This window comes from Sinohyriopsis cumingii, chromosome 14 (assembly GCF_028554795.1).
Source record: "Sinohyriopsis cumingii isolate HCF-2022 chromosome 14, ASM2855479v2, whole genome shotgun sequence".
NCBI lineage: Eukaryota > Metazoa > Mollusca > Bivalvia > Unionida > Unionidae > Sinohyriopsis > Sinohyriopsis cumingii.
In genome coordinates this window covers 7534454-7558707 of record NC_142974.1, presented here as the reverse complement: position 1 = coordinate 7558707, position 24254 = coordinate 7534454, and the positions used below count along the sequence as shown (strand labels likewise).

The 24254-nt window shown below is 35.2% G+C and overlaps 1 protein-coding gene across 1 annotated transcript in view; it reads right to left on the bottom strand.

The window, feature by feature from the left end:
• Window positions 1-24254, bottom strand: part of LOC149783157 (NPC intracellular cholesterol transporter 1-like) — a 92459-nt gene that overhangs the window by 41311 nt on the left and 26894 nt on the right. Inside the window, exons 6-15 of the mRNA XM_089931393.1 lie at window positions 21637-21737; window positions 18443-18603; window positions 17543-17671; window positions 15286-15468; window positions 14436-14550; window positions 13552-13679; window positions 11772-11909; window positions 10841-10930; window positions 9974-10164; window positions 4393-4514 (exon numbers count right to left, since the gene is read on the bottom strand). Of these exons, the coding sequence (XP_089787519.1) occupies window positions 4393-4514; window positions 9974-10164; window positions 10841-10930; window positions 11772-11909; window positions 13552-13679; window positions 14436-14550; window positions 15286-15468; window positions 17543-17671; window positions 18443-18603; window positions 21637-21737 (1358 nt within the window). The remainder of the gene's footprint in view (window positions 1-4392; window positions 4515-9973; window positions 10165-10840; window positions 10931-11771; window positions 11910-13551; window positions 13680-14435; window positions 14551-15285; window positions 15469-17542; window positions 17672-18442; window positions 18604-21636; window positions 21738-24254) is intronic.

Sequence of the window (24254 nt, the reverse complement as noted above, 5' to 3'; positions counted from 1 at the left end):
TTTCCACAGAGTGATCATTTTATCACTGATTGGGGACAGGAATCCTACTGTTTTCACAGATTGAATCATTGTTCATTGGGAGAGGGACACCCATGTTTCCACAAAGTGATCATTGTTCATTGATTAAGGTGAGTGAACCCAATGTTTCCACAAAAAGATCATTGTTTATTGACTGGGGGAAGGATCCCACCGTGTCTACAGAATAATCATTTTTCACTGATTGGGGACATTGACCCACTGTTTCCACAGAAAGATCATTGTTTATTGATTTGGGATAGGGATTGCACTGCAGCCAAAGAAGGACCATTGCTTATTGATCAGGGACAGAAATCCCACATTTCCACAGAAGATTATTCTCATTTATTAGGGATAAGGATCCCAATGTTTCCACACAATGATCATTGTTAATTAGGTCTTAATAATCCTGGTTTACAGCATGCATGAAATCCATGAAAACTGTTGCCTTGTGTAAAAAAACACCTCAGAGTAGTAAATGTACAGTACAGTCAAACCCACTTATCTCGACCTCGGTTATCTCGACAACCCGCTTATGTCGAGCGTTTTGGTCCGGTCCCGAAAAAATTCTTCTTTGTTATGCTATTTTTTACCCGCTTATCTCGACCTCTGTTAAGTCGATAACCCGGTTATGTCGGGCATAAGTTTCGGTCCGAAGTAACATGTGGACCCGCTTAATTCGACGAAATGCAACTTTTTAACGTCAATCTCACAGAAATTGTACAAGAAATAGTCAGCAAAAGCGATCGATTTTCAGGCACAATTTTGGTCCGTTACGGCAGTAGTCACATGTTTATTTCATATTCTTTCTATTTTTGGTTCGTAAGAGTAGCTTAATCGATTAGTTTATTAAGAATATATCATGTTCACTACAAAAAATATTCAAGGATTCACAAAGACAAGAGTGTGTACAAATTACAATGTAACTTTATTTTACGAAAACGCAGAATCTTAGATGTCAGCTACATGTGTATTTTATCATTTCCCTTTTATTTCTTAAGGTACATTTCATATATGAATTATGTTCCGAAGTACATGTATACAAGAAACAACAATCAAGGAGATACAAGTAATGAAATATTATGTACATGTACACATTAATAATCAATGTGCAGACGGAAAAGTGCTGATCGGCTGAATATTCAGGTCATGAAATTGCTCCATATGCACGTAATATCATGACGATTTATTGTATAGCATTTTATGACAAAATAGCCAAACATGTCAGCAATATTTTCAAAATATCTAGGAATTATAAACTGAACATAATGTAGTGGAAATACAAAAATATACGGTAAAATTACCTACACGTACATGTACAATAAACGCATACTATATATGAATAAAAAAATGAATACTTTTTTCATTTTGAATCTATACATCTATAAAACACACAAGTACATAAACATATCATAATGTGCACTACATTATTTTTGTAGAAAATATGAAGTAATATCAGTCTGCTTTTGTTTACTCCGGTGCTGATTTGTAACGAACGATTCAAAAGCACTTACGTTTTCATACATATGCTCGGCACCGTCGACACTTGCCACAAACAATTTCATTTTTTTAATGCATTCAGCCATTTCACTGTAGCTTGGGATAGTGATAGGCTGATCATCATCATCATCATCATCATCTTGCTTGCATGATTGTATCTGCTTCGTTGTCACCAATTGGATTATTTCCTCATCAGTAAGTTCACCATAGGCATTGGCATCATCATCCACGTGAACATAATTAGAAAATTCATCCCGAGCAATGCCTATGGAGACCGCAATCTCATCAGCCATCGCTTCAAGACCTATTTCTGATTGAGGCTCTTTAATTTCTTGTGCAATTAAACACTGCTGGTGAAATTCTTCATCAGAAATTTCCGGAAAAATACAATGGAACCAGCAGTTTTGAATGGTTTTCGGCGATACACTGTTCCAAGCTGCACGGGCATACATGATGGCGTCTAGCAGAGTTGGTTTATAGGATCGCTTTTCCTCAACTGCAAGCAAATAATTGCAAACTAAAGCTTTCCGATAATGGATTTTAAAAGCCTGAATTATTCCTTGGTCGAGTGGCTGAAGCTTACTGGTAGCATTGGGAGGAAGAAAATACACTGTGATTGCTTGTAACCCTTCTACACGTGGGTGAGCACGGCAGTTGTCTATTATCAATGCGATCTTTCGTTTTTCAAACTGTAAGTGGCGATCTAACTTGCGTAACCAGCTGGTAAAGATATCACCTGTCATCCAGCTATTTGACTGGCTTTTATAGTCAACGGGGAGAGAAGACCTATTCAGGTTTTTGAAGCATCTTGGATTTTCTGATTTTCCTATTATTAATGGCTTGATCTTGTCACTTCCATCCATATTTCCGGCCAAAAGCAAAGTTACTCTCTCTTTGGATTTTTTTCCTCCATGGCATTTGTTTCCTTTGAAATCCATCGTCTTGTTAGGCAGACATTGCCAAAATAGCCCCGTTTCATCAGCATTGTATATATCGCATGGCTTGAACTTGTCCAAGATTTTTGGCAAAACTTCTTTATGCCATTCCTTAACAGCCACATCTGAAACAGATGCACTCTCTCCACACACGGTTTTAAAACATATATTATTGCGCTGTTTGAAACGATCTAACCAGCCATGTGATGCTTTCCATGTTTCGTGTCCCAAGTCTTTTGCAAATTTCTCAGCCTGTTGCTGGATACGAGGGCCATCTACTGGGATATTTTCGGCACGGACGTTTTTAAACCATTTTAGTGTTGCCTCGTCGACATCATCGAACTTTGCGGAACGCATTTTCTTTCTATCGGGACCAAATTGTCCAAGTTCATAAGTAGTTTTGATTTTATCAGCATTTTTCTTCCAGCCTGAAATAGTGTTTGATGGAATGTTGTACTTGTTTGCCAAATCAGCACACTTTTCGCCTTTTTCAAGTTGTAGCAAAATTTCATACTTCAGTTCAATGTTTTGGTTTGAAAGCTTTCTCTTTTGGAACATTTTTTTCTCTCTCATGAAACAGCATATACTGTACATGTACTTGTCAACAGAAAATAAACAGAACAGATATATTTCTAGGCAGAATATCACCCTATATATATGCTCGTATATATGCACGCGAATGGATAATCTCAGGCACATGGCTTCTATACAATGGCAGTCGAGGCCCCATAATTTAGTTCTCATGCTTGAGGTCTTCTTAATTTTGTTTTGTTTTCTTATTTGTAATATATCTTATTTAGGTCTGGCAGAAAAATTGGCTTCCATTGTTTTAATTTATTTTCAAAATTCCTGTGAATACCAGTAAAGGGGAAGCCAAGTCGGCAAAAAGAAAAACAGAAAAGAAAATAAGAATCGGCACACTTGAAAGAATCAAAAGTCAGTTTCCAGTTTCCGGTTTGCTTTGCAATAAAATAACCTTTGTATTTGATATCCTGCCGGTAAGTTCAAAGAATTAGTTTACTGCTCACTACCGGATGTGTTTATTCACCACCCGCGCATCTATTTATTTGCCATCTGGAATCATTGATGCCTGCGGGGTAAGTAGTCTACTCAACATTAACTTGCTTTAATAAATACTCTTTGTAACCCATGCTAGCGAAAGGAGTGTCATTTGCACTCACAGTCAATGTACATGTACATGTACATGTATTTTCAAAAACATTTATTGATCTTTATCTGCGAGATACTGTCATATATTAACCTGGATATAATACAATCTTGGTTATTTTGCACCTAACACCGCGTTATGCGTGAATGGCGGGTGCCTGAAAGCAATCGGTGGATGTTTCTCTCTCACTCTCTCGTTTGTGATTTTCTTTGATCCATTTTTCAATCTGATAACATATTCAAACCTCTGAGTACAACCAAACATGATTTGTTTTTCAATATTCACATCAATTATAAAAATGCGTCGTGTGTTATCTGACATAAGTGATGCACACTACAGTAATGGATGCATATGCTACATGTGATATAAGGAGTTCATAGATATATTTTTTCTTTAATAAATTACTTATGATGATAAAAAAGGAATAAATGATAACAACACCAGGTTAGTTCATTTCATTTTATTATCAATTAAACGTTTTGTTTATTTTATTGTAACATGCAGTGGGAGGGGATTCCAGTAAACACCAGCAAGAGACAGGAGTAATGCTCAAGGACATTTTTAAAATTACCGGTTTTTATGAACCCGGATATCTCGGGACCCGGTTATGTCGACGATTTTTTTACACCCCCGACGTAATCGAGATAACCGGGTTTGACTGTATATCTATTCAACATGACCTAAACAATAAAAAGACAACTATCAGTCAACCATGTAGATAGATATTATAATCAGCAGAGGTTTCCAGTAACACCAAAGAATATCTAAACTTGCCTGTTGATGGACAGAAGTCTCCTGTTTTGATATTGAATCGACAACATGTTGGATTTCCACCAGGTGTCAGCCAATCAAAATAATCATCAACCCATGATGATGCTGGCTGGGCTATGTATGTACTGAAATTAAAAAAAAAACATCATTTTTATACAACTTCTCCACCAGTCATCATGACATAACATTATTAAAATTCACTTCTTATATATGTAAAGGCCCAATTACAAGAAAATAGTGTACTCTGTAAATTACTGAAAATAATTAGTCAATTAGTTATTTGAAGGCTGTCATAGCTATACTGACATGAACTGAAATGTGGGTGTGGCTTAGTGACAAAGCACCAGTCATATGACTTTATCATATGACATCATCTTGCATACTCTAAAGATGCACCATTTATGATTTCATGGTTCATTCATAATTTATACCAAGCATAACACAAAAGCAAAATGCACACCGTTTTATATTTTCAACTATGAAACAAGTGTGCAAACAAAGGTTTCTCAACATTTATATAAGCAGAAATAATAAATGTTACAAGGGCAAGCTGATTAATAATCCACTCAATTTTAAGATTAAGGAACTCATGTTTTGAGACACAAACTTGTCAGTTCCAGGAACTTAAACACATCTAAATCATTGCAAATAATTAATATGAAAATATATATTATCGTCTATGTATCTTATGGTATTTAACTAACTCTTATGACATATCCAATGTGAATTACTGTTTGCTGCCTTGAATAACAAATCTATATATTCACAAAGAAGTTAAATGAATGCCATTTTGCACCTGTTTCATAATGGCATAATCCAAAATCCTTGCAATGTTGCCTGAGCAATAAAAGTAGGCTGCTGTAACCAATTTTTCCACAGAAGGATAATTACTGTCTGGGGACAGGGATCTTCCTGTTTCCACAGAAGGTTAATTGTTCATTGATTGGGGAGAGGGATCCTGTGCTGAGTAGTAAAATCCAAGATGAATACACCAATTAAGTCTCATGACATTACATAATGCAAAACCTTGACACTTATGCCCACATCAACAACGACACTATTTAAAAAGAGATAAGCATGTCTTGCCTATGTTTTGCAGATAAAACAATAAAATTATTGTCAGTCATCTATTTTTAACTATTTTATCTTATAATTTATATAAAATCTCAACATTTTTGATGAAACAATAAAATAGGAATATCATCTATAATTACTGTTGTTGTTGTTATAGGGTTTAACGCCATTTTTCAGCACAAGATAGGCTATACATGGCGGCCAGTATTAATGGTGGAGGAAGAACCGGGAAAACCCCGGAAAGAACCACCGACCCACGAGAAGCTACCGGCAAGCTTTCTCACATATCCACATTTGCCGAGCCCGAGACTCGAACCCACGCAGATAGAGGTGAGATGGCAGTGATCCGTGACGGACAGCGCTTTAGACCACTCGGCCACTCGGGGCCCCCTATAATTACTGTTAATATCAACTGGAATATTGTTAGTGTCTTCCTGAATAATACACTAGTAGGGTCAATTTCTTTTAACATTACATTTTTCTTCGCTTTTCCAAGTTTGCAGTATGTTACAACAGTGCTATATGTATTGGCTAAATTTAAACATTGATTGCTACCAAACAGACAAATAAATGTCTCCAACTGCAATCACTAACAACAGAGTACAGAGAAATAGATTTGTGTTTATAAAACACACCAGACCTCCAAAAAGTCTAAGAATGCAAAATTAAAAAATGATGGAAATTGCTGTGATGGCCTGAAAATCTTTGAAACATTAACAAAAATACTGCTACTAAATTTCTTCTGTATACTACAAGTACATCCTACTTAACTGTGTAACAAGGTTTGTGTCAATAAAGTTCAAGTTCAACAATTTTATAAATGTATAGGAAGTTGAAACAATTGATGCAAGTGGCCTGAAAATCAAATCAAGCCATATAATTAAGACGAAACTGTCATGGCTCAAAATTCAATAGTACTTCTGTTAATGCACACATTACAGATGGACATACAGATGTGAGTACTTGATGAGAGACAGAAAACAATATTAACATCTGGAACATTAATAAAAGTGAACCTGGTAAACTTCAATCAAAAAATCAAAATTTGCTAAAGTGTTTGTTAGTGCTAGTGACTGAGGATGACTATATTAGGATACAAACAGACATTGCCAGAGAAAAACCATATTAGGGTACAGACATTGCCAGAGAAAAGCCATATTCGGGTATAAACACATTGCCTGAGAAAAGCCATATTAGGGTACAAGCAGACATTGCCTGAGATTGGTAGTGCTTGTGACTGAGGATAACTATATTAGCTGGGTTACAAACAGACATTGCCAGAAAAAAACAAATGTTAGCATTCAGCAACCAAGCTTCTTAATGCAATCAACATGTCAACACGATGCAGGTAGTTTCTTGTCATCAGCATAATATTTTTTCTGTGCAAGCCAATAACTTTGTAATAACGAGTAAAAACTGTAACAATTCTGTAATAACCAATGGAAGCTGTAATAGCTTTGTAATAACCAAAAAGAGCTAAGGCCAAAAAAAGTATTGAGAATGGTGATGGATTGTTGATGGCTTTGTGAGTTTAACAACATTTTTAGCACATGATAGGCTATATATAGTGGCCTGTATATATTTTGATGGAGGAAGAACTCAGGATGAACCAATGACCCACAGAAAGCTACTGACAAACTTTCTTTTCACATATTAATGTTGGCCAAGATGAGACTTCAAAACACATGGACATAGGTGTTATGTGAGTGATCTGTAAAGTGCCTTAAGGTCACTCAGCCCCAAATACTGATGTATTGCAAGATTGGGGCAATATGGTACATTAAACAGGTTCAAACTGATGAAGATAAAATGTGAGATTCAGATCATCATGATTCTCTTACAATCAAAAGCAAATAGCAAATACCAATTTCCATCTAACAGCAATCTTAATTTAAATATTTCAAGTCCTTTTTTTCTTTATCTCTTAAATGAGAATTGAAAAAGAATAAAAAACATACTAATATAAAATATGTAATTACTTTTTGAGGATTTTCTATTCAATAATTCTATTTTAAGTAATACAAAGAAACTGTCAAACTATATCAAGGGAGGTAGCCACTCTGAGTCCAATTATTTTCTTCTTATGATTAAATCATAGCTATGTCCCTTTAAACAACTAGGCTTGCATACTCCATGCCAAAGGTTTGGTTGAGTTTTATTTGTTAACACATGATAGGCCGTACATGGCAGCCAGCATATCTAGTGTAGGATGAACCACCGAACCATGGGAAACTAGTGGCAAGCCTTCTCACATACCACCCTGGCTAAGTCCAAGACTCAAACCCATGCAGAAATAGGTGAGACGTCAGAAATATGTAAAGGCATGCGCCTTAGACCACCCTGCCACCTGGGACCAAAAGGACAATGGAGCTAAACACAGAAAAGTGGTTATTATTAGAAATACAAACTATTCTTAGTAGCAGACCATGTTATTATTAGAAATACAAACTATTCTTAGTAGCAGACCATGTGCAAAAGGCTTTGAAATTTTACTACTGGAACAAAAATGAATGAAAATGAAATGGGTAATTTTACTACTGGAACAAAAATGAATGAAAATGAAATGGGTTATTTTACTACTGGAACAAAAATGAATGAAAATGAAATGGGTAATTTTACTACTGGAACAAAAATGAATGAAAATGAAATGCAGAATGAGCACAAACAAAATAATATGCAAAAGGAATGTATCTTGAAAAACCTGAGAGCGAAAATGCAAAATGATGAATGATAAACAAATATAGACAGAAAAATGAATGTATTTCATTAATGGATTTGAAGGCAATCATTTTCAAGCTAATGCTTTTTTCCACTGATGAAGCTATTTCCTAATGATAATTCTCAATGATATGTTTAACTCTGACAGACGATTTTTCACCTATACAAGTTGCAACATTTTTTTGTCGAGACATAGAAAAACACCATCTCATATCTGTACATGTTTTATTTGAACACAAGTTGTGGTTATGGTTATATGAAGATAAAACAAAATGTATGATTTTGGGGACATCACAAAAGTTACACAAATCAGGGAACCTAAAACTATCTCTTGCAATAAATAATCATCCATTAGAAATGTCAAACATGAAAAGCTTGTAGGTGTGTCTGTAGATAATAATTTATTACTGGATGACCATATTGATAAGCTCTGTACAACACTGTCATCCAAAATTGCCCTACTCAGCAGAATCAATAAATATTTACCTATGGAAACTCACAATCTATACTACAAGTCATATATTCTTCCAACAGTGGATTACTGGTCAAATGTATGGGGAAACTGTGCTAAATCTGAGTTTGACAGGATTTATAAACTTCAGAAATGAGCAGCAAGCATAATTTTAGATGCATCTATTGATCATCCTTCAAAAGCCTTATTTACAGAACTCAAATGCTTCATAATATATGACAGGATAGATTTTCACAAGGCAGTTCTTTTATATAAATGTCTACATGGAACTGCACCAGAGTATCTTCAGGACTTATTCAAGCCTTTTTCAACACAATACCAGTTGAGATCAATATCACATGGAAACCTTCTAGCACCAAAACCAAGAACAGAGCAATTTAAAAAGAGCTTCCAATACTCTGGTACAGTTCTGTGGAACAAGCTTCCACTACATGTAAAATCTGCTGAAAATATTAGAGTATTTAAGAAGAGATATCATGAGCATGTGTGTTTCTAATAGATAATGGAATTTAGTATTTTAATATTAAACATGTTAAAATAAACAGTAATTATTGCTATCTTCATATAATGTGCATTGTTATACTCTTTTTAAGAGGGCCTCAAGGGAGAATAGTCCTTGACTAATGAGTCACCCTCTATAAATAAAGCATTATTATTATTACTATTATTATTATTGTAAAGCCAATACTTTCTTTTGCATTTTATGCATTTGCTATTGGAATATGACAAGATATGCAAGCTATAGTTTTCTCCCTTTAACATCTTTAAACAGAAAAGTGAACTTTAGTAAATGTACACCATATCAATCCAAATAGGGAAATATGAAAGGAAAGAATGGATAAAGCCAAAGATTCAATGCATTTTTAAGTCTGTAAATGAAAACCAACAATAGAGGAAATGCAAGCGAGAATGGAGACCAAACAGAACAGGGTTGTACAATTGGAAAGTCAGGGTATATTCTACAACTGAAAATGGGGAAGGATATCTTGTTTCATTAAAAGAAAATTGGGAATTCTTTAAATATCTGGGATATCTACTTAAATAAACAATTATATGACTTGCCAATATTATGTGTGATTCTCTTGCATTTGTTTTATGTTTTTTTTTTAAAGGATGTTTGAGAAATTTGAGTGAATCCCACAATCACATGTACAAGAATTTTCCCAGCACTGTATGAGAAGTGGCCTTCTGAAACAGGTGGCCACCTACAAATGTGCTGTTTCTATATTACCATGGTGGATATAACTTTGAAATGAGTGGACTTTTAAAACAGTTGATTGCTTAACATAATGACCATTAAGCAGAACTGACTGTACTTACTAATTTTTCAACAAGGATGCTTTGTAAACCTGCCCTAGCAATGAATTCTGAGGACAGCCTACCCCGCCACATATCATATTCTGACCAGCCATGTTAGAGTAGTTATGTCCCTTGGGCATGACAAAATACACTGGTGCTCCTACGGACAGGTATGCTGTAAGGTTTTTGAAGTAGTTTAAAACATAGGAATCCTGCAAGCAAAAAATATGAAACAGTTTACAATTAAAGTGTGAATACATGTTGCTCCAATTATTTTAGTGTCTTTCAATTCTGTCAAATATAAAGTTGGCACTGATTCATGGCAAAAAATCCTGTGCAATGAAACTGTTCCATCTTCTGAATTATCAACAGTTTTATCCGTTATCTAAGCCTGGAGAGTTTGTGAAATTTCAGGACTTTTTTCAATGTGGACTGACACCAATAATGGCTAAATAAAAACATTATCTGCTGGACAAGTTGTTAGTTCATTTTCAGCACCAAAAGAAAAAATGGTTACAAAAGGAATCTTGCATTGAGAAAATGGAGAAAAGTGGTCCAAGTTGCATAAAAGTATGATAGAAATAATAATATTACTAAGATTAGAGGATTCATGGTTTACCGATGCAGACTTTTTTCCGTTTGTTATAAAAATACCAAGCATTATTCTTATTGTGGACTATTTCCATATAAATGTACCTGTGGTGAAATGCACTTTTATTTTAAGGGTAGGATCTTTACCCATATTTGCTACTTTTGATTGTAAATTTCTGTGCATGTGGTGTTTCCCTAAATAAAGTGGCATTCCCTCTTCTCCAGGTAGATTTAAATGGGAAAGCCCTAAATACTACCTAGTTGATTTCTCTGATCATCTGTTACTCAACAACTGACCTTAGGCATAGATATACTTTGGTCCAGTCCAATATCTATATGGAATACCATTGCAAGTGAGGCACAGAACCAGCCTGCAAATATCAGCATCTGAACAGAAAAAAATGCATGTTAGATTAAACTTACATGCAGATTTCAAGAACAATTTGATATAATATGTCTTTTATTTCGATTTGTTTTTTACAAAATATTTTATCCTCAACTTGAATAGAAGATTTTAGATTTGATGATAATGATGTTCAATTCTGAATTGATGATGCTGGTTATCATAAGTTTTGAAAATTCAACAATTATTCTCCACCAAAAAAAATGATATCAACTAAAATATATTGCCAACAGTGCACTACAATCTTGCTTTAATGCCAATGTTAGTGAGCACTGGAGTAGATTCCCCTTCATATGTAAGCGGTCCAACAGGCACTTATGACATCTATCAGCAAGTATGGCCCTTCCTTCAGCATGTCATATTCTGAATCAGGTTTAAATAACAACTTCTTTTGATAAATAAAGGTGAGATCTATTTGTATGAGTCTGAAAGAAGTTTTCAAAATAATAATTAGCAGTTTGTTAAGTACAGATCAAAGTACTTTAGTACTAGACTATATACTGAAAAAAAGATGAGGAGCTTTATTCCTCACAAAATTAAGATCTTGCTGTGCATGCATCTCCTTGACTATGAATATCCTAATCATAAGTATAGTTCTCACTTGTTAGTAATTTTAGTTCGTGATAATTAGCTATATTGTTTCCTCACTATAATCAAAGTCTATCTTCAAAACAGATGGTTTACAGAAAATTCTCATTTGTTTCAGGCAGGTTAGCTCATTAACAACATTATGTTGGCATTCTGTTTCCTTAAGACATAATGTGTGATGTCATTCATTGTATTTTTCATCACCTGTTCTTGAAATAAAAAAGAAATATCACTTACAATTAGCGGTCGGACCCACTCAAGCATCAAGAAATGAGAGTAGTAATTCTTAACAATGTTGAAAAGAAATCCATCTGACTTTTCCACTTTCTCTGTTATTTTCTGTTGCATGCAGCAACAGCAGTCAAATCTATGTGTCTGAAATAAAGGTCAACTGCATCAGCTCACTATTGAAAATCACAGTGCTTCTCTCAATATTCCAAAAACATTCCCAACCTGTTCTCACCTCTAACCACCAGAGAGTTACTCAAAGATTATAATAAAAAAACTGTCACATAAATAATACATCTTCTTTAGAAAATATCACAAAATATAAATGTACACAACTGCAACCATGTAACTCATGAACCTGCTTAAAAGCTGAAAAGATCAATGGATCCCCATTTTTTAAACAATGGTGACAAACAAGAAATGGACATAACAAATATGGCTGTCTTCTACAAAATTCTTCATACTGAATATGATCTAGATTTACACGGGCAGTGGGCATCAGGTTATTGGATATTTTGAACTCTGATATTAAATATTAAAATAAAAAATAAAAATTCAGAATAAAAGCATTCACATTAGCATAAGATTATTTAGTCTCAAATGCACTGAAAAAAACTGAAATAAAAAGATTAAAAAATTGAGATACAACTCCATTGTGAAATTAAAAAGGATATAATGAAGTTGTGATAACTCCACTTGTGTGATGTGTATGCTGGCTTTACTTTGATAATCTTATGAACTATGTGATCCATTAACATGATGACACAAGCTAAATACTAGATCAAATGTTTCCAGCTGGTTACAAATGTAAAATCACAGTATTGTCTGAGTGTAGGGTCAGTCTTATTTCTTCTTCAAATCATATACTGTAGACAACTTCTATATATCTAGATCATTCTTCAAAATCTGCATGTATTCAAAGCCAACAAGAAATTCTTTTAAAAAAATGACAGACATAGTTTTGTCTTTTGCCCTTTTTTTGGTCACATTTTTGCCATCGTGATGTTGTAATCCAGGACCAAGCAGCTAACACAATCTGTTAAGTACAAATCACACAGAGCTGCAGGGTTTGTCCTGGACTCTAATATTTGCATGAAATAACTTCTCTCTCCAGCCAGAATAAAGCAAACCTTGCAGAACATGTAGGAGTGCTGAAAGTTCAAAATGTACAAAACCATGAAAATAGGTTAGTCTGAAATCGGCAACTGTTTCCATAACAGAAGTCATATTTTCATTTTTTGATTGGATGAAATATTGGATAAAATTATTATACATATCAGTAACAAACCTGGATATGTTCACTGAGTCACAACTCTCATTCAACTCCTCAAGAGAAATTAAATTTTACACTCGTTTCTTTTTTCAAGTATTATGTGTGAATTTTTGCAGAAAATCCATAGATAGTATGTAATTTGTGGCATTTACACCCATCAAATTATCATCCAAACTGACTACAGAGCAAAAATTTAATTTTCTGACTTTCCACCTTCCTCCCTGAAAATAAATCACGGTAACCTACTTTTCACTGATGATTCCTGGAACCCTCCCGACACATTTATATACCAAGTTACGAAACAGTACCTGAGAAAATAAGCTCAACACAAAGGTTAATAAACATAACAAATTTTCAATGAAAGATGTTGTACACCACATGACACATCCAAATACGGACCAATAAGAACTCTGCAAGTAATAATGTATGATAGATGGACATCATCAATCCATAAGGCAGAATTGATCTGCAATCTAGACAACAAAATAAAATAATTACAAATGAAAAATAAATTACCTCTTGGCGCTTTGCGTCAAGAGCCATAAGACCAATAAAGCAGGTGATCTGCAACAAGAAATCAAACAGAACAGCCATGGCTGCATATAGTGAAAACTCCCTCACCGCTGGCATGTCAGTCATAGCACCTAAAAGTAAGAAAAAAGTGAATACCTTTTTAGAAATAAAGCCAAGTGTAACTCAAGTGTTTTATTTTAAGACTCCTTGCTGAGAAAATATTACCCATGATAAAAAATTAACAACTTCTTGCTGACTATACACTATTAAACATGGGCCATTCATTACCATACATTTCCAAGCTCTTCTGAAAACAGTAAAACATCAAAATACACAAATATGTACATGCCCACTGCTTGCAATTTAATTCTAAAAATGCAATCCAAATCTATCTTTACATGTTTTAATCAAGCAAATCCTGCATTTTAACCTCACCTCAATAAAAAATATTTCAAATGTTCAATTATCTTCATTTACAAATTCAGATATTAATTTCCACCTAAGAAAACTTTTTAAAATTCTTTAATAAATCAATTTTCACCAAATAAATTAATCATACTTTTGTAATTTTAAAGAAAACTATTACATACGTATGAAAGCATGTTAATGGGATAAACACAGCTGCAAATTCCTTTATGCTCAGACAAAACAAAGCATCCTGCAGATATCCAAAAATCTTCTGATCTTTATTTATAGTTTTGTAATTCACTGTGATGATATAGGGTGGTGGTGGGGTTATTGTTTGTTTTACACCTATTCAGTACTCACCCCCACTCGACCACCACCACTACTAGTAGTTTCATTGCCTGCTAAAGTTACTTCAATAGAAACATTTTTTCATGCCTTTGTCAAGTATTATTTGACTTCATCCCAAAATGTATACATACCAAAGAAGAAAGCCACTGACTCTGAGCAGCTACTAAGCAACATGCTGGGTCCCACATTTCCAACGAGTCTGCCGATTTGTTCCTCTATCGTTTCACCAGACTTTCGCTGGTCTCTCTGTAACATAAAACATACAAGGAAACAGTTTGTAAATGTATGAAAAATTATGTTTGAATTAATTTTCCAAACTTTGCTGCCTGGTTATAAAATGTGGTTATCCAAAGGACTGAGATGAACTGCATGTTCAATGGGCTTGTGAAAGTCTTCACAAACAAACATTCATGACATTTTCTAATATTTACACTATTTCATAATAAATGTTTAAGATAATGAGCAAATCACTTTGATTAAAGGATTTTAGAAAAAACTGCAATTAATTCTCAGATTTAAAAAATCTACTGTAGGTGTATGATGGGGCCCCGAGTAGCCGAGTGGCCTAAAGTGCTCAACGTTACAGATCTCTGAAATCTCACCTCTGTCTGTGTGGGTTCAAGTCAAGGGCTAGGCCAGTGTGGGTATATGAGAAAGCCTGCCAGTAGCTTCTCCTGGGTCGGTGGTTCTTTCCAGGGGTTTTCCCCGGTTCTTCTTCCACCATTAATACTGGCTGCCATGTAATGCCTATCATGTGCTGAAAAACGACATTAAACCCTATAACAAACAACAACAACAATACGTGTCTGATAAAAAAGATTTAATTGCATTCTAAAGAATTGTTTTTAAACTTAAGGTAACCTCAAATATATTTTTACAAAATGAAATTAAAAATTTCCTTTCTCTTTCAGTCACTGGGTTAACTTGCAAACAGTATTTCATAACTGTAAGAAAGAAAAATCTGAAGTGATGCTAACTTACCTGGTATGACTGAACCAATATAAAAATATTATCCACTCCGACAGCAAGCACAAGGAAGGGTACCACCTCAATGATGATCAGAGTCATGGGAACCCCAATATAGCTGAAGAATCCAACAGATGCTGCAACTGAGAAGAGCACGATTGCCACACCTGACAATCCCAAGGTGATCTTGGAATCAATCTGTAAACAATTGAAGTACTTTATTATAAAATAACAAGTTTCACCACCAAATTTTTTTGCAAATTTTCTAGTGAAAATATATGTCCAAATATGATGATGCAAGAAAGTATTTATAATTACACATACAGCCAATCATCATCATAAATTGAAAACAATTTTCCGATTCAAATATGCCTGGATTACTAAATTTACAAGAATGTAACGATGCACTGATTTTGCGATTTGTAATGATTTATTTAGATGTCACAAATGAGGTTTAAAGGTGACACAAACATGCCAATTAAAGATACCATGAGAAAATAAGGAAAATACTTGTAAAACAGGTTCTGTGACATAGGATGAGACAGACGGACATAACAACAAACGGGTAGATGGGCACATAAACAAAAGTTTAAAGCACACAAGTTTGTGAAAAGGGGATATAAAAAAGGAAGCTGAATGTACCAAGGAGTAATGAAACAGATAATGTAGAAAATAGAAAAACAAGAGGCCCAAGTGGCTATGAGATTGCCTACCTGGCTGACATCTACCTAATAGCCATGCAAAAGCAGTTTTTAAAGAAATCTGGATCAGTAGAAGCCTTTATGTTGAATTTAAGGAAATCTGGATCAGTAGGATTCTTTCTGTTCAAAATTTCTTCTAATGCTGTTGACTGAATATGTTATGAGAACAATTATTTGAAGGTTTCACTAGTTTTCCAGCATCATCCATATATAATGGCATGGCAACATCATTTGTATAAGGTTGAATGTCCAATGCCAGAATGCTTTTTGTCAAATTCAGTTCAACAATATTTTGGGATAAAGTTCTGTAAGTGGTGGATTGGCAACATTTGTAAAAATTGTAAAGAACTCTTTGCCAGGATGCTTTCTGTCAAATTTGGTCAAATTTAGTTGAGCAGTTTTTAATTTGTAATTGTTTAAATGTTTATCTTTCTTAGTAATGCAGGCCATATTTGATGATCAGAATCAGTCTTAAAAATGTGAAATGTCTCTTCGATATGATGAGTTTCATCAAATTCGGTTTGGCAGGTTTGGAAAAAAAGGCAATTAAATTTTTTGTATTTTTAGCAATGGTGGTTTTATATTTGATGACTGACTGGCATCATTTGCACAGTTTGTAAGAGTCTCTTCAACAGTGTTGGAGAAGTAGTTTCAAGATTTTTCTAATTTTTGCAACAGTTGCTATTTCTGATGGCAGATCAGCACCAGTTGCACAAACATGAAAGCCCTCTATTGCCAACATGCTTCCTGATGAGCAGCTATCATATCTTTCAAAGGTTTTTCTATTTTCAGAAATGGTGGCTATATTTAATCATGATTCCAAATATTTTGTACAAATTTGAAAGGTCTTCATACTCTAACGCTTTCTGTCAAGCTTGGTTTAATTTTATTAAGTGGTAATGGAGGAGAAGTTGTTGAAATGCTTTTTTCCTCCATTTTTAGTAACAGTAACCATATCAGCAGGCAGAATGCACCAGCTCTTTGTCTAATTTGTCTATTCAGCAATTTTTATAAGTTATTTAAAGTGCTTACATTATTTATTTTTTCAGTAATGGCAGACATATTTGATGGTAGATCATGAACATTTATAAAATCTGAAAGCCCTTCATGCTGGGATGATCTGCATCAAGTTTGGTAAAAACACACCAGTAGTTTTAGCAATTGTCGATGGATGCATGAGACACAATCCACAATGGACACAGGACTATCCCATGAGCTCATTTGACCTTATAACCAGGTGAGATGCAAAATAGCAAACATTACCATACTTTACCACCACCCAATAAACCTACATGGAAAAAATTTGAATTATTTTAGGCATTTCAGAGTTATATTTCAGTATAATGTATATAAAAGCATGAATAATTCATGATATGCTCCATTAAAACAATTAGGTTGTTCATCCACTGCTACAAGACAACAAATCTCACCTGTATATACATTGACTTAAAAATAAAGTGTGGAGCTGCTAATGCAACATAACTGCTGCCAGTAATTGTGACAATGGGCATACAACATCTGCTCTACAGCACTTAGTGCATCAAGTTCAAAATATTTCTAATCATACTCACTAGTATAGTGTAGATGCTGTTAAACTGTCCCAGGGCAATGGATATGTAGGCAAACATGATAAAATAGCTGATGGCAATTGTCAGAACATCTGAGCTGCTTTCTCTATCCAACTCATCCTGGATTGACCTCTGCTCATAGAAAGGTACATAAATATGATAGAGGTGGTTCACTTGTAAAACATCATTTGCTTGATACCTACACAAACATGCATGTTTAGTCTTAAACCCAAACTGTCCTTAAAACATCTATCATTCTCAGATATTTCTGTGTATCAGCTGCCACATATAACTCGAAAAATATTCCACAAATTTACATTCTCACAAGGAGTAAGTGTAATGCTCCACTGACCTTCTGTCCAATCTTTTGATGAATTTCATGCATTTATGTAACCTATGTACAGTCGAGTAATGTTTATTTAGCCAAGTAAAATAAACTTTGCCAAAGTGTTTTTGCTGCACACTCAACTATGTAGCAGCAGTTAGGAGTTATAATCAGATGGGTTAATGGAGGGTATGACAATATTCCTTAGCACAGGAATGAAAGCAACCAGTAGCAACTTCATCATTTAAAAATGCAGATGACGTTAATAGATCATTTGCAAAACATTGAAGCAAGCATTAACTTCTGCATACTCCTTAATCTAATGCTCATACATGTTTGTTTTTCTAAAAATGAAGTGTGTTGAAGTTAATAAATTCTGAAACAGTGGGCATAAAAATTTATAAATATAAAATACAATGGTTTTATTTCAAGCATTTTCACTACAGTCTAACTCAGCTAATTATTATAGATAAATTAACATCAATTACTTCAATGCTAATGTAATACACTGAAACGATGATCAAAATGCAGGAGGTATCTACAGTTTTAAATGCACATAAAAATGTCAACACACATACCTCAGAGGAGAAAGCAACGATCATGTGATCATTCTTGTAATTTTTCATGTAGTCAATAAACACCTTCTCCCATGCTTCTGCCATGGCATTATCTTCCTCATTCAAGTGGTTGTTGACAACAAAGGTCAAGACAAAAGCTGTGGAGTTTTGGTAGTTGTCACCTATAAACAGAGACATAAAAGGCATTATTAAAGATAACAAATACACACATATATATATATATATATATATATATATATTAATGATAACAAATACATTATGCAGTCACACAAAATACAGGACCTATGGTCTCATTAAGAGTCCACAGTTTCCTTCTTTGATAGTGCAAGTTTCAATGGGTCAGAGGTCAAATGTGGTAGCTCTGAATCTGAACATTATTAAAAAATACTTCCAAAATCAAGCACAACAACATCAGTAGCAACATTTGGTTCTCAAAGACATGCATGACCACAAGTAAAGAGATAAAACATGAGTCCCTCAAAGACATGCATGACCACAAGTAAAGAGATAAAACATGAGTCCCTCAAAGAACCAGACATGACCACAAGTAAAGAGATAAAACAAGAGTCCCTCAAAGACATGCATGACCACAAGTAAAGAGCTAAAACAAGAGTCCCTCAAAGACATGCATGACCACAAGTAAAGAGATAAAACAAGAGTCCCTCAAAGAACCAGACATGCTACTGGCCAAAAAGAATTTCCAGGAATCCAAGATACAAACATTTCTTATTATTAACTCCTGAGTATTTAAACCATGTTTGGTTTTCTAAAAGCTCCAACCTATCAAATAAGGTAGCAAAACAATTTTCTCATGTTTGTGTTAACATTTCCAAAAGATACCTGGAAGTGCAAGTACAAAATACTTTATCATGACCTTTTTACCCTGAACCTAATATCATGGACAGAAACTGCATCAGACAATGCCAAGATAGCAACTTAGCCATGTGGTATGGTATCTACACATACAGAACATGAAATATGTGTAAATGTAACTATGGAAAGGTCTGGGGTATCACAGAGTAGGCCGCTCTGTGAAGATTTTCAGGCTGGGTTCCAATTATTCCGTGCGGCCTAACTTCTGATGTGAATATGGCCCTAAGTGGAAGTTGAAAAAGTTATTGGTGAACCAGCCTCCAAAGCCGTTTACACTAGTAACTGGATGCAGACAATTTAGCGGTCTGATGTTCCATAGTTGCTAAGGGAGCTAAAAGATTTAGCAGGGCTAGTCCTTGGGTCAATACTAGACTTTGGCACACATACAAAATTCCCATTCACATTACTGCCATCTCATATGCTACCATATTTTTGGTGCTGAACTGGATGCTATGATGGCCAAATTGTCCAAATGTTATTCAATTATGCCAATAACTAACTGTAGGTGGCTGGTCTGCCCATTTTCATGAATGTCAAAAACAATGAAAACAAATATTTTATGTTGACTGTGTTATCTGCAATTCATCTGGCTTCAAACAAAATTCCAGCCACGTAAGGAACTATATATGTCATATCAAGTTAGGATGAATTTTTCTGAAATGCTTTACCTGTGCAACTAAATGACATGCCAAAATCTGAGCAACTAAATATTTCATTAAATATAGTTTTTGGCAAGGGACAAAGAAAGCATGTATCCTCTGCATATTTGTTAGCTTTTCACAGATAATGTGTGAGAATGTGCTTTTATTAGCAACACTACTATGTGGACGTACTGCACCCGCTCCCTTATTCTTACAAATGCACCAGGTGCTAGCTCTGCTAAATCATTTAGTTCCCTTAGCAACATACCGCACCCATCCGATTGTGTGCACAGCTTTAGCTGAGTTCATCTTCACATGAGAAGCAAGGGGTACCTCCACTTCAGGGTCTTAGATTGGTCTTCAGTGAAGTAGTGGTAACTCTTGCATGTTAAACTGTGATAAGGGGAAGTAAATCAAGTTACCTTAAATAAAATGCATGCAGGAGAGGTAACTTGCGCACCCACAATACCTTTTGTGTAACATCATTATATACAATCGTTATCTGTGATAATTTTTGTCTAAACAAAAATATATCATAGCTATTCAAAAAAAATTACCAGGGGTAGTGCAATTTCAAATGGGGGCAATGAATACTGTACATCACTGTTTGACAGAAAATATGTGTAAACTTTTGTAAATTGTTTTCATTTTTCTAACAGATGTTGGGTTATTCATGTACCGTTTTAAACATGGCTGGTGGGGGTGGCATTTATTGAAAGGGGCATCTATTGGAAAAATTAATGTAGGCAACATAATTTGCTATTATTTTTGTGTAAACGTGAATATAGGCAACATGAAATGATAGTATAGTAAAAGGGGGCAACTGGCCCATCTGTATCATTATTATAAGACCTACAGCAAGCTTTTTCCAATAACATGGTCATGCAGATTAAATTTGTTTCCCAAGCCATGATCACTGGATGAAACCAATCAATGTGTGAACATATCAGATTACAACATAGGTGTGCTCATAGCCCCCTTCCACTATACTACTGATATCAAGTCCAAATTTAATGGGGCAAGCATGCATATCGCAGAATGATTTGTCTCAGCTTCATAATGATTCGTTCAAAGTAAGAAGAAAATCCAATAACAGGTTTAGGAATTATAAAGAAATGAAACTCTTGAATCAAGCATTGACTTTGCAGTCTCCACTAGGAAAGTGACTGCTACTGTGCATACCTGCATACAAGCCGAGTCCAACTGTACACAACAAAGATCTTGATCTGCCATCGCATAATGGACCAGCAAATCAGGGTTTTTGTTTTTGTTCTACTGAATACGTCTTAAAGAAAAAGCAGAGGCCAAAGCATTATGCAATGGCAGATCTGAATCTAATCAACTTCCAAGTGGGTATATAGGGTATGTCTTGATACCCACTAATATGGGCTCCACCATAAAAAGTATCCATAGTAAATACTGGAAGTGACTACATCCACTGTAACAGTTATATATGTTGTCAATTAAGTGTATGACTGTTGTCCTGGACTAGTGTCCTATGCTGTCATATTATACACTATTCACTCAACACAGGGACATAACAGCACACACTCAGGTCAACAAAAATCATAACTGCCATCAGCTGCAGTCACTACATGTACATTAATACATACAGTATTCAGCTGAATGACATCCCCTCATAAACAGTTATCTTAAATAAAGCTGACACGTTACACTTACTATCAAAACCGCCAAGAATAATCCAGGGAAAGGCAGGTGCTCCATACTGGGACAGACAGGACATGTTGAGTGGAGTAGTATCAGAGATAGAAGCAGGAGCTCTGCAATGATAAAAGAAAATATTTTATACATTGCTAACAATAAACATCCCTCACAAGACCGTTAAAATGATTACTAGTTAAAGGACACATGATTGAACTTTTACAAAACATTTAAGCTTAATTTATACTAGAAGAGAAGCAAAGTCTACCAATTTACATTAATAGTCATAAAGTCAGAGATTGCTGCTCATTTCAAACACAAACCTACATAAACTGTTTACCCCACAATAATGGACTAGAGTACTGCAAAGGGAGGGATCACGTTCTCACAACCTTTTTCCTATGAACAGCCTTGAACTTCACATTATAAAGTGTGGAAATTGCTAAAGTTTCAGTCAGGTGTATTAACCTGAATAAATAGGCATCTGACTTGCATTATCCCTTGCTGTGACTTTGAACCTGATATGAGCAGTATGACTGAACAGGAGACACTGTCAAGTTATGATATACAGGGAAAGCTTTTATTAAAATTCTTCATTGATTCAAAAGTTATACCAATATAGGGACACTGTCTAATTATGAAACTAGCTTAAGTTTTGTTCAAATATCTTCTGTGTTATAAAAGACAAAGACACAAGAATGTCCTTGTCCCTTCTTGAGCCTCTCACCTTCAGGCAGGGACCATCACTATGGTGACACAAAACTGACTTTTCACTAAGCTGACTTACGTTCTATCCTATGAACACAATCTATGTTAACTATCTGAAAAACTTAATATCACATTTATTTAATCTATCTTACAATAGGTATAATAATATTTTCCAAAGGTGAAGGTATATTTAAATGTGCCAAGTCTTTCAAAGCTTTAATTTGTGGTCAAAGTAGTCATATCTGTTGCTAGTAGCAACAGGAAGCAAGTGGTGTATGATAACTGCTTCAGTAAGGTGGAAAGCAGGGGCTCAGATTAGTGGAGCCATAACCTGTGACATTCTATTCTGGGAACAAGGTTAGCAAGCATAGTCTGGATATGTTAAAATTAGAAAGCCAGTAAACAAGGTCTTTGTTTGTTGCAGTCAATAAAATAACAGAGGAAAAAATGGACATACCCTGCCATCTCTATCTTAAAAATCAGTTCACTGAACATGAATAAGTCTATCACAGGTTTCAATTTGACATTGGATTTCATACCCAGAAACATTCTAGAGAGTGGACACTTGGGAAATGCAGTTATCAAACTACTTCCATCAATTAGTATCTATTGATTCTAACTGGGGGACAGCTTCCTGTCCTCAAAGAGGAGGAGAAAGCAGTTTGACAGCCGGGGTATGAAATATAGCCAGTTACGGACTGGAGGTTAAGACCAGTGTCATTAACGTGATGCCAGTCATTGAAAACCCACCATTTTCCCTTTCATGACCTCAGAGCCATTGACAACTGTACTATCAAAGGAAGAAACTTTGAAATTTTATTGAGACCACAGGTCCTGTATTTTGTGTGACTGCATTATGTATTTATCTTTAATATTTAAAATCCAGTCATGTCACTTTGAAGGCATGAAAGGGAACTCAACAGCTTGAACAGAAAGGGGATTATTGTTTCCTTCCTGGGTATATTGTTGTTGTTTCGGCATTAACACCATTTCTCCATGCGCAATAGGCTATACATAGCAGCCAATTTAACTGGTGGAGGAAGAACATGGGAAGTATACTGCATAAACAAACATTCTCCTGTCTGACGTGCTATTTAGTGGCTATCAAATGATGACCAGCACAGAGCATGGTGCTCCCGTGGAATGCAGGTCTAACATGATTAGTTGGGCTGAGTTGGACAGGTCCAAATTTGATGCTGGTTGACAATGTATTGACAGTGTCAGCTGAGGATAAAATGCTGTCTTTGTACTGACTGTTAAGAGATGCTGGCAACCAGCTGAGGATAAGATGCTGTCTTTGTACTTACTGTTGAGAGAAGCTGGCAACGGTGACAGATGATAAAATTTCCAAAACTGTACATTGATAGGCCAGACATCTATACCAGTTAGCTGCTAGGGCATAGTTGTTGTTGTTGTTGGGTTTAATGCCATTTTTCAGCACAAGATAGGCTATAAATGGTGGCCAGTATTGATGGTGGAGGAAGAACCAGGGAAAAATCCTCTGACCCACATGTAGCTACTGGCAAGCTTTCTCACATACCTATATTGGCCGAACCTTAGATTCAAACCCAGGCAGACAGAGGTGAGATGGCAGTGATCCGTAATGGTGAGCATTTTAGACCACTCAGATACTTGGGGCCCCCCTGGGGCAAAGTAATGAGGATGATACATGACTTGCACGCTAATCAAGACAGCAAACTCATCAGGCACATCTGGCTTCAACATCTCCAATCCATACATTGGTAAGGACAGGGAATTTTACCGTCCAATTTAAGTTTTTGTCTAATTCACTCATCAACATCCTCAATTATACAACTTGTTGTTAAAGATCTTTCACAATTCCGATACTTGATTTGAATCACTTGTCATTACTGGTAATGATGGAGAAATTGTTCTATCATTATAAATCTTGTAGTCACAATCTTGTT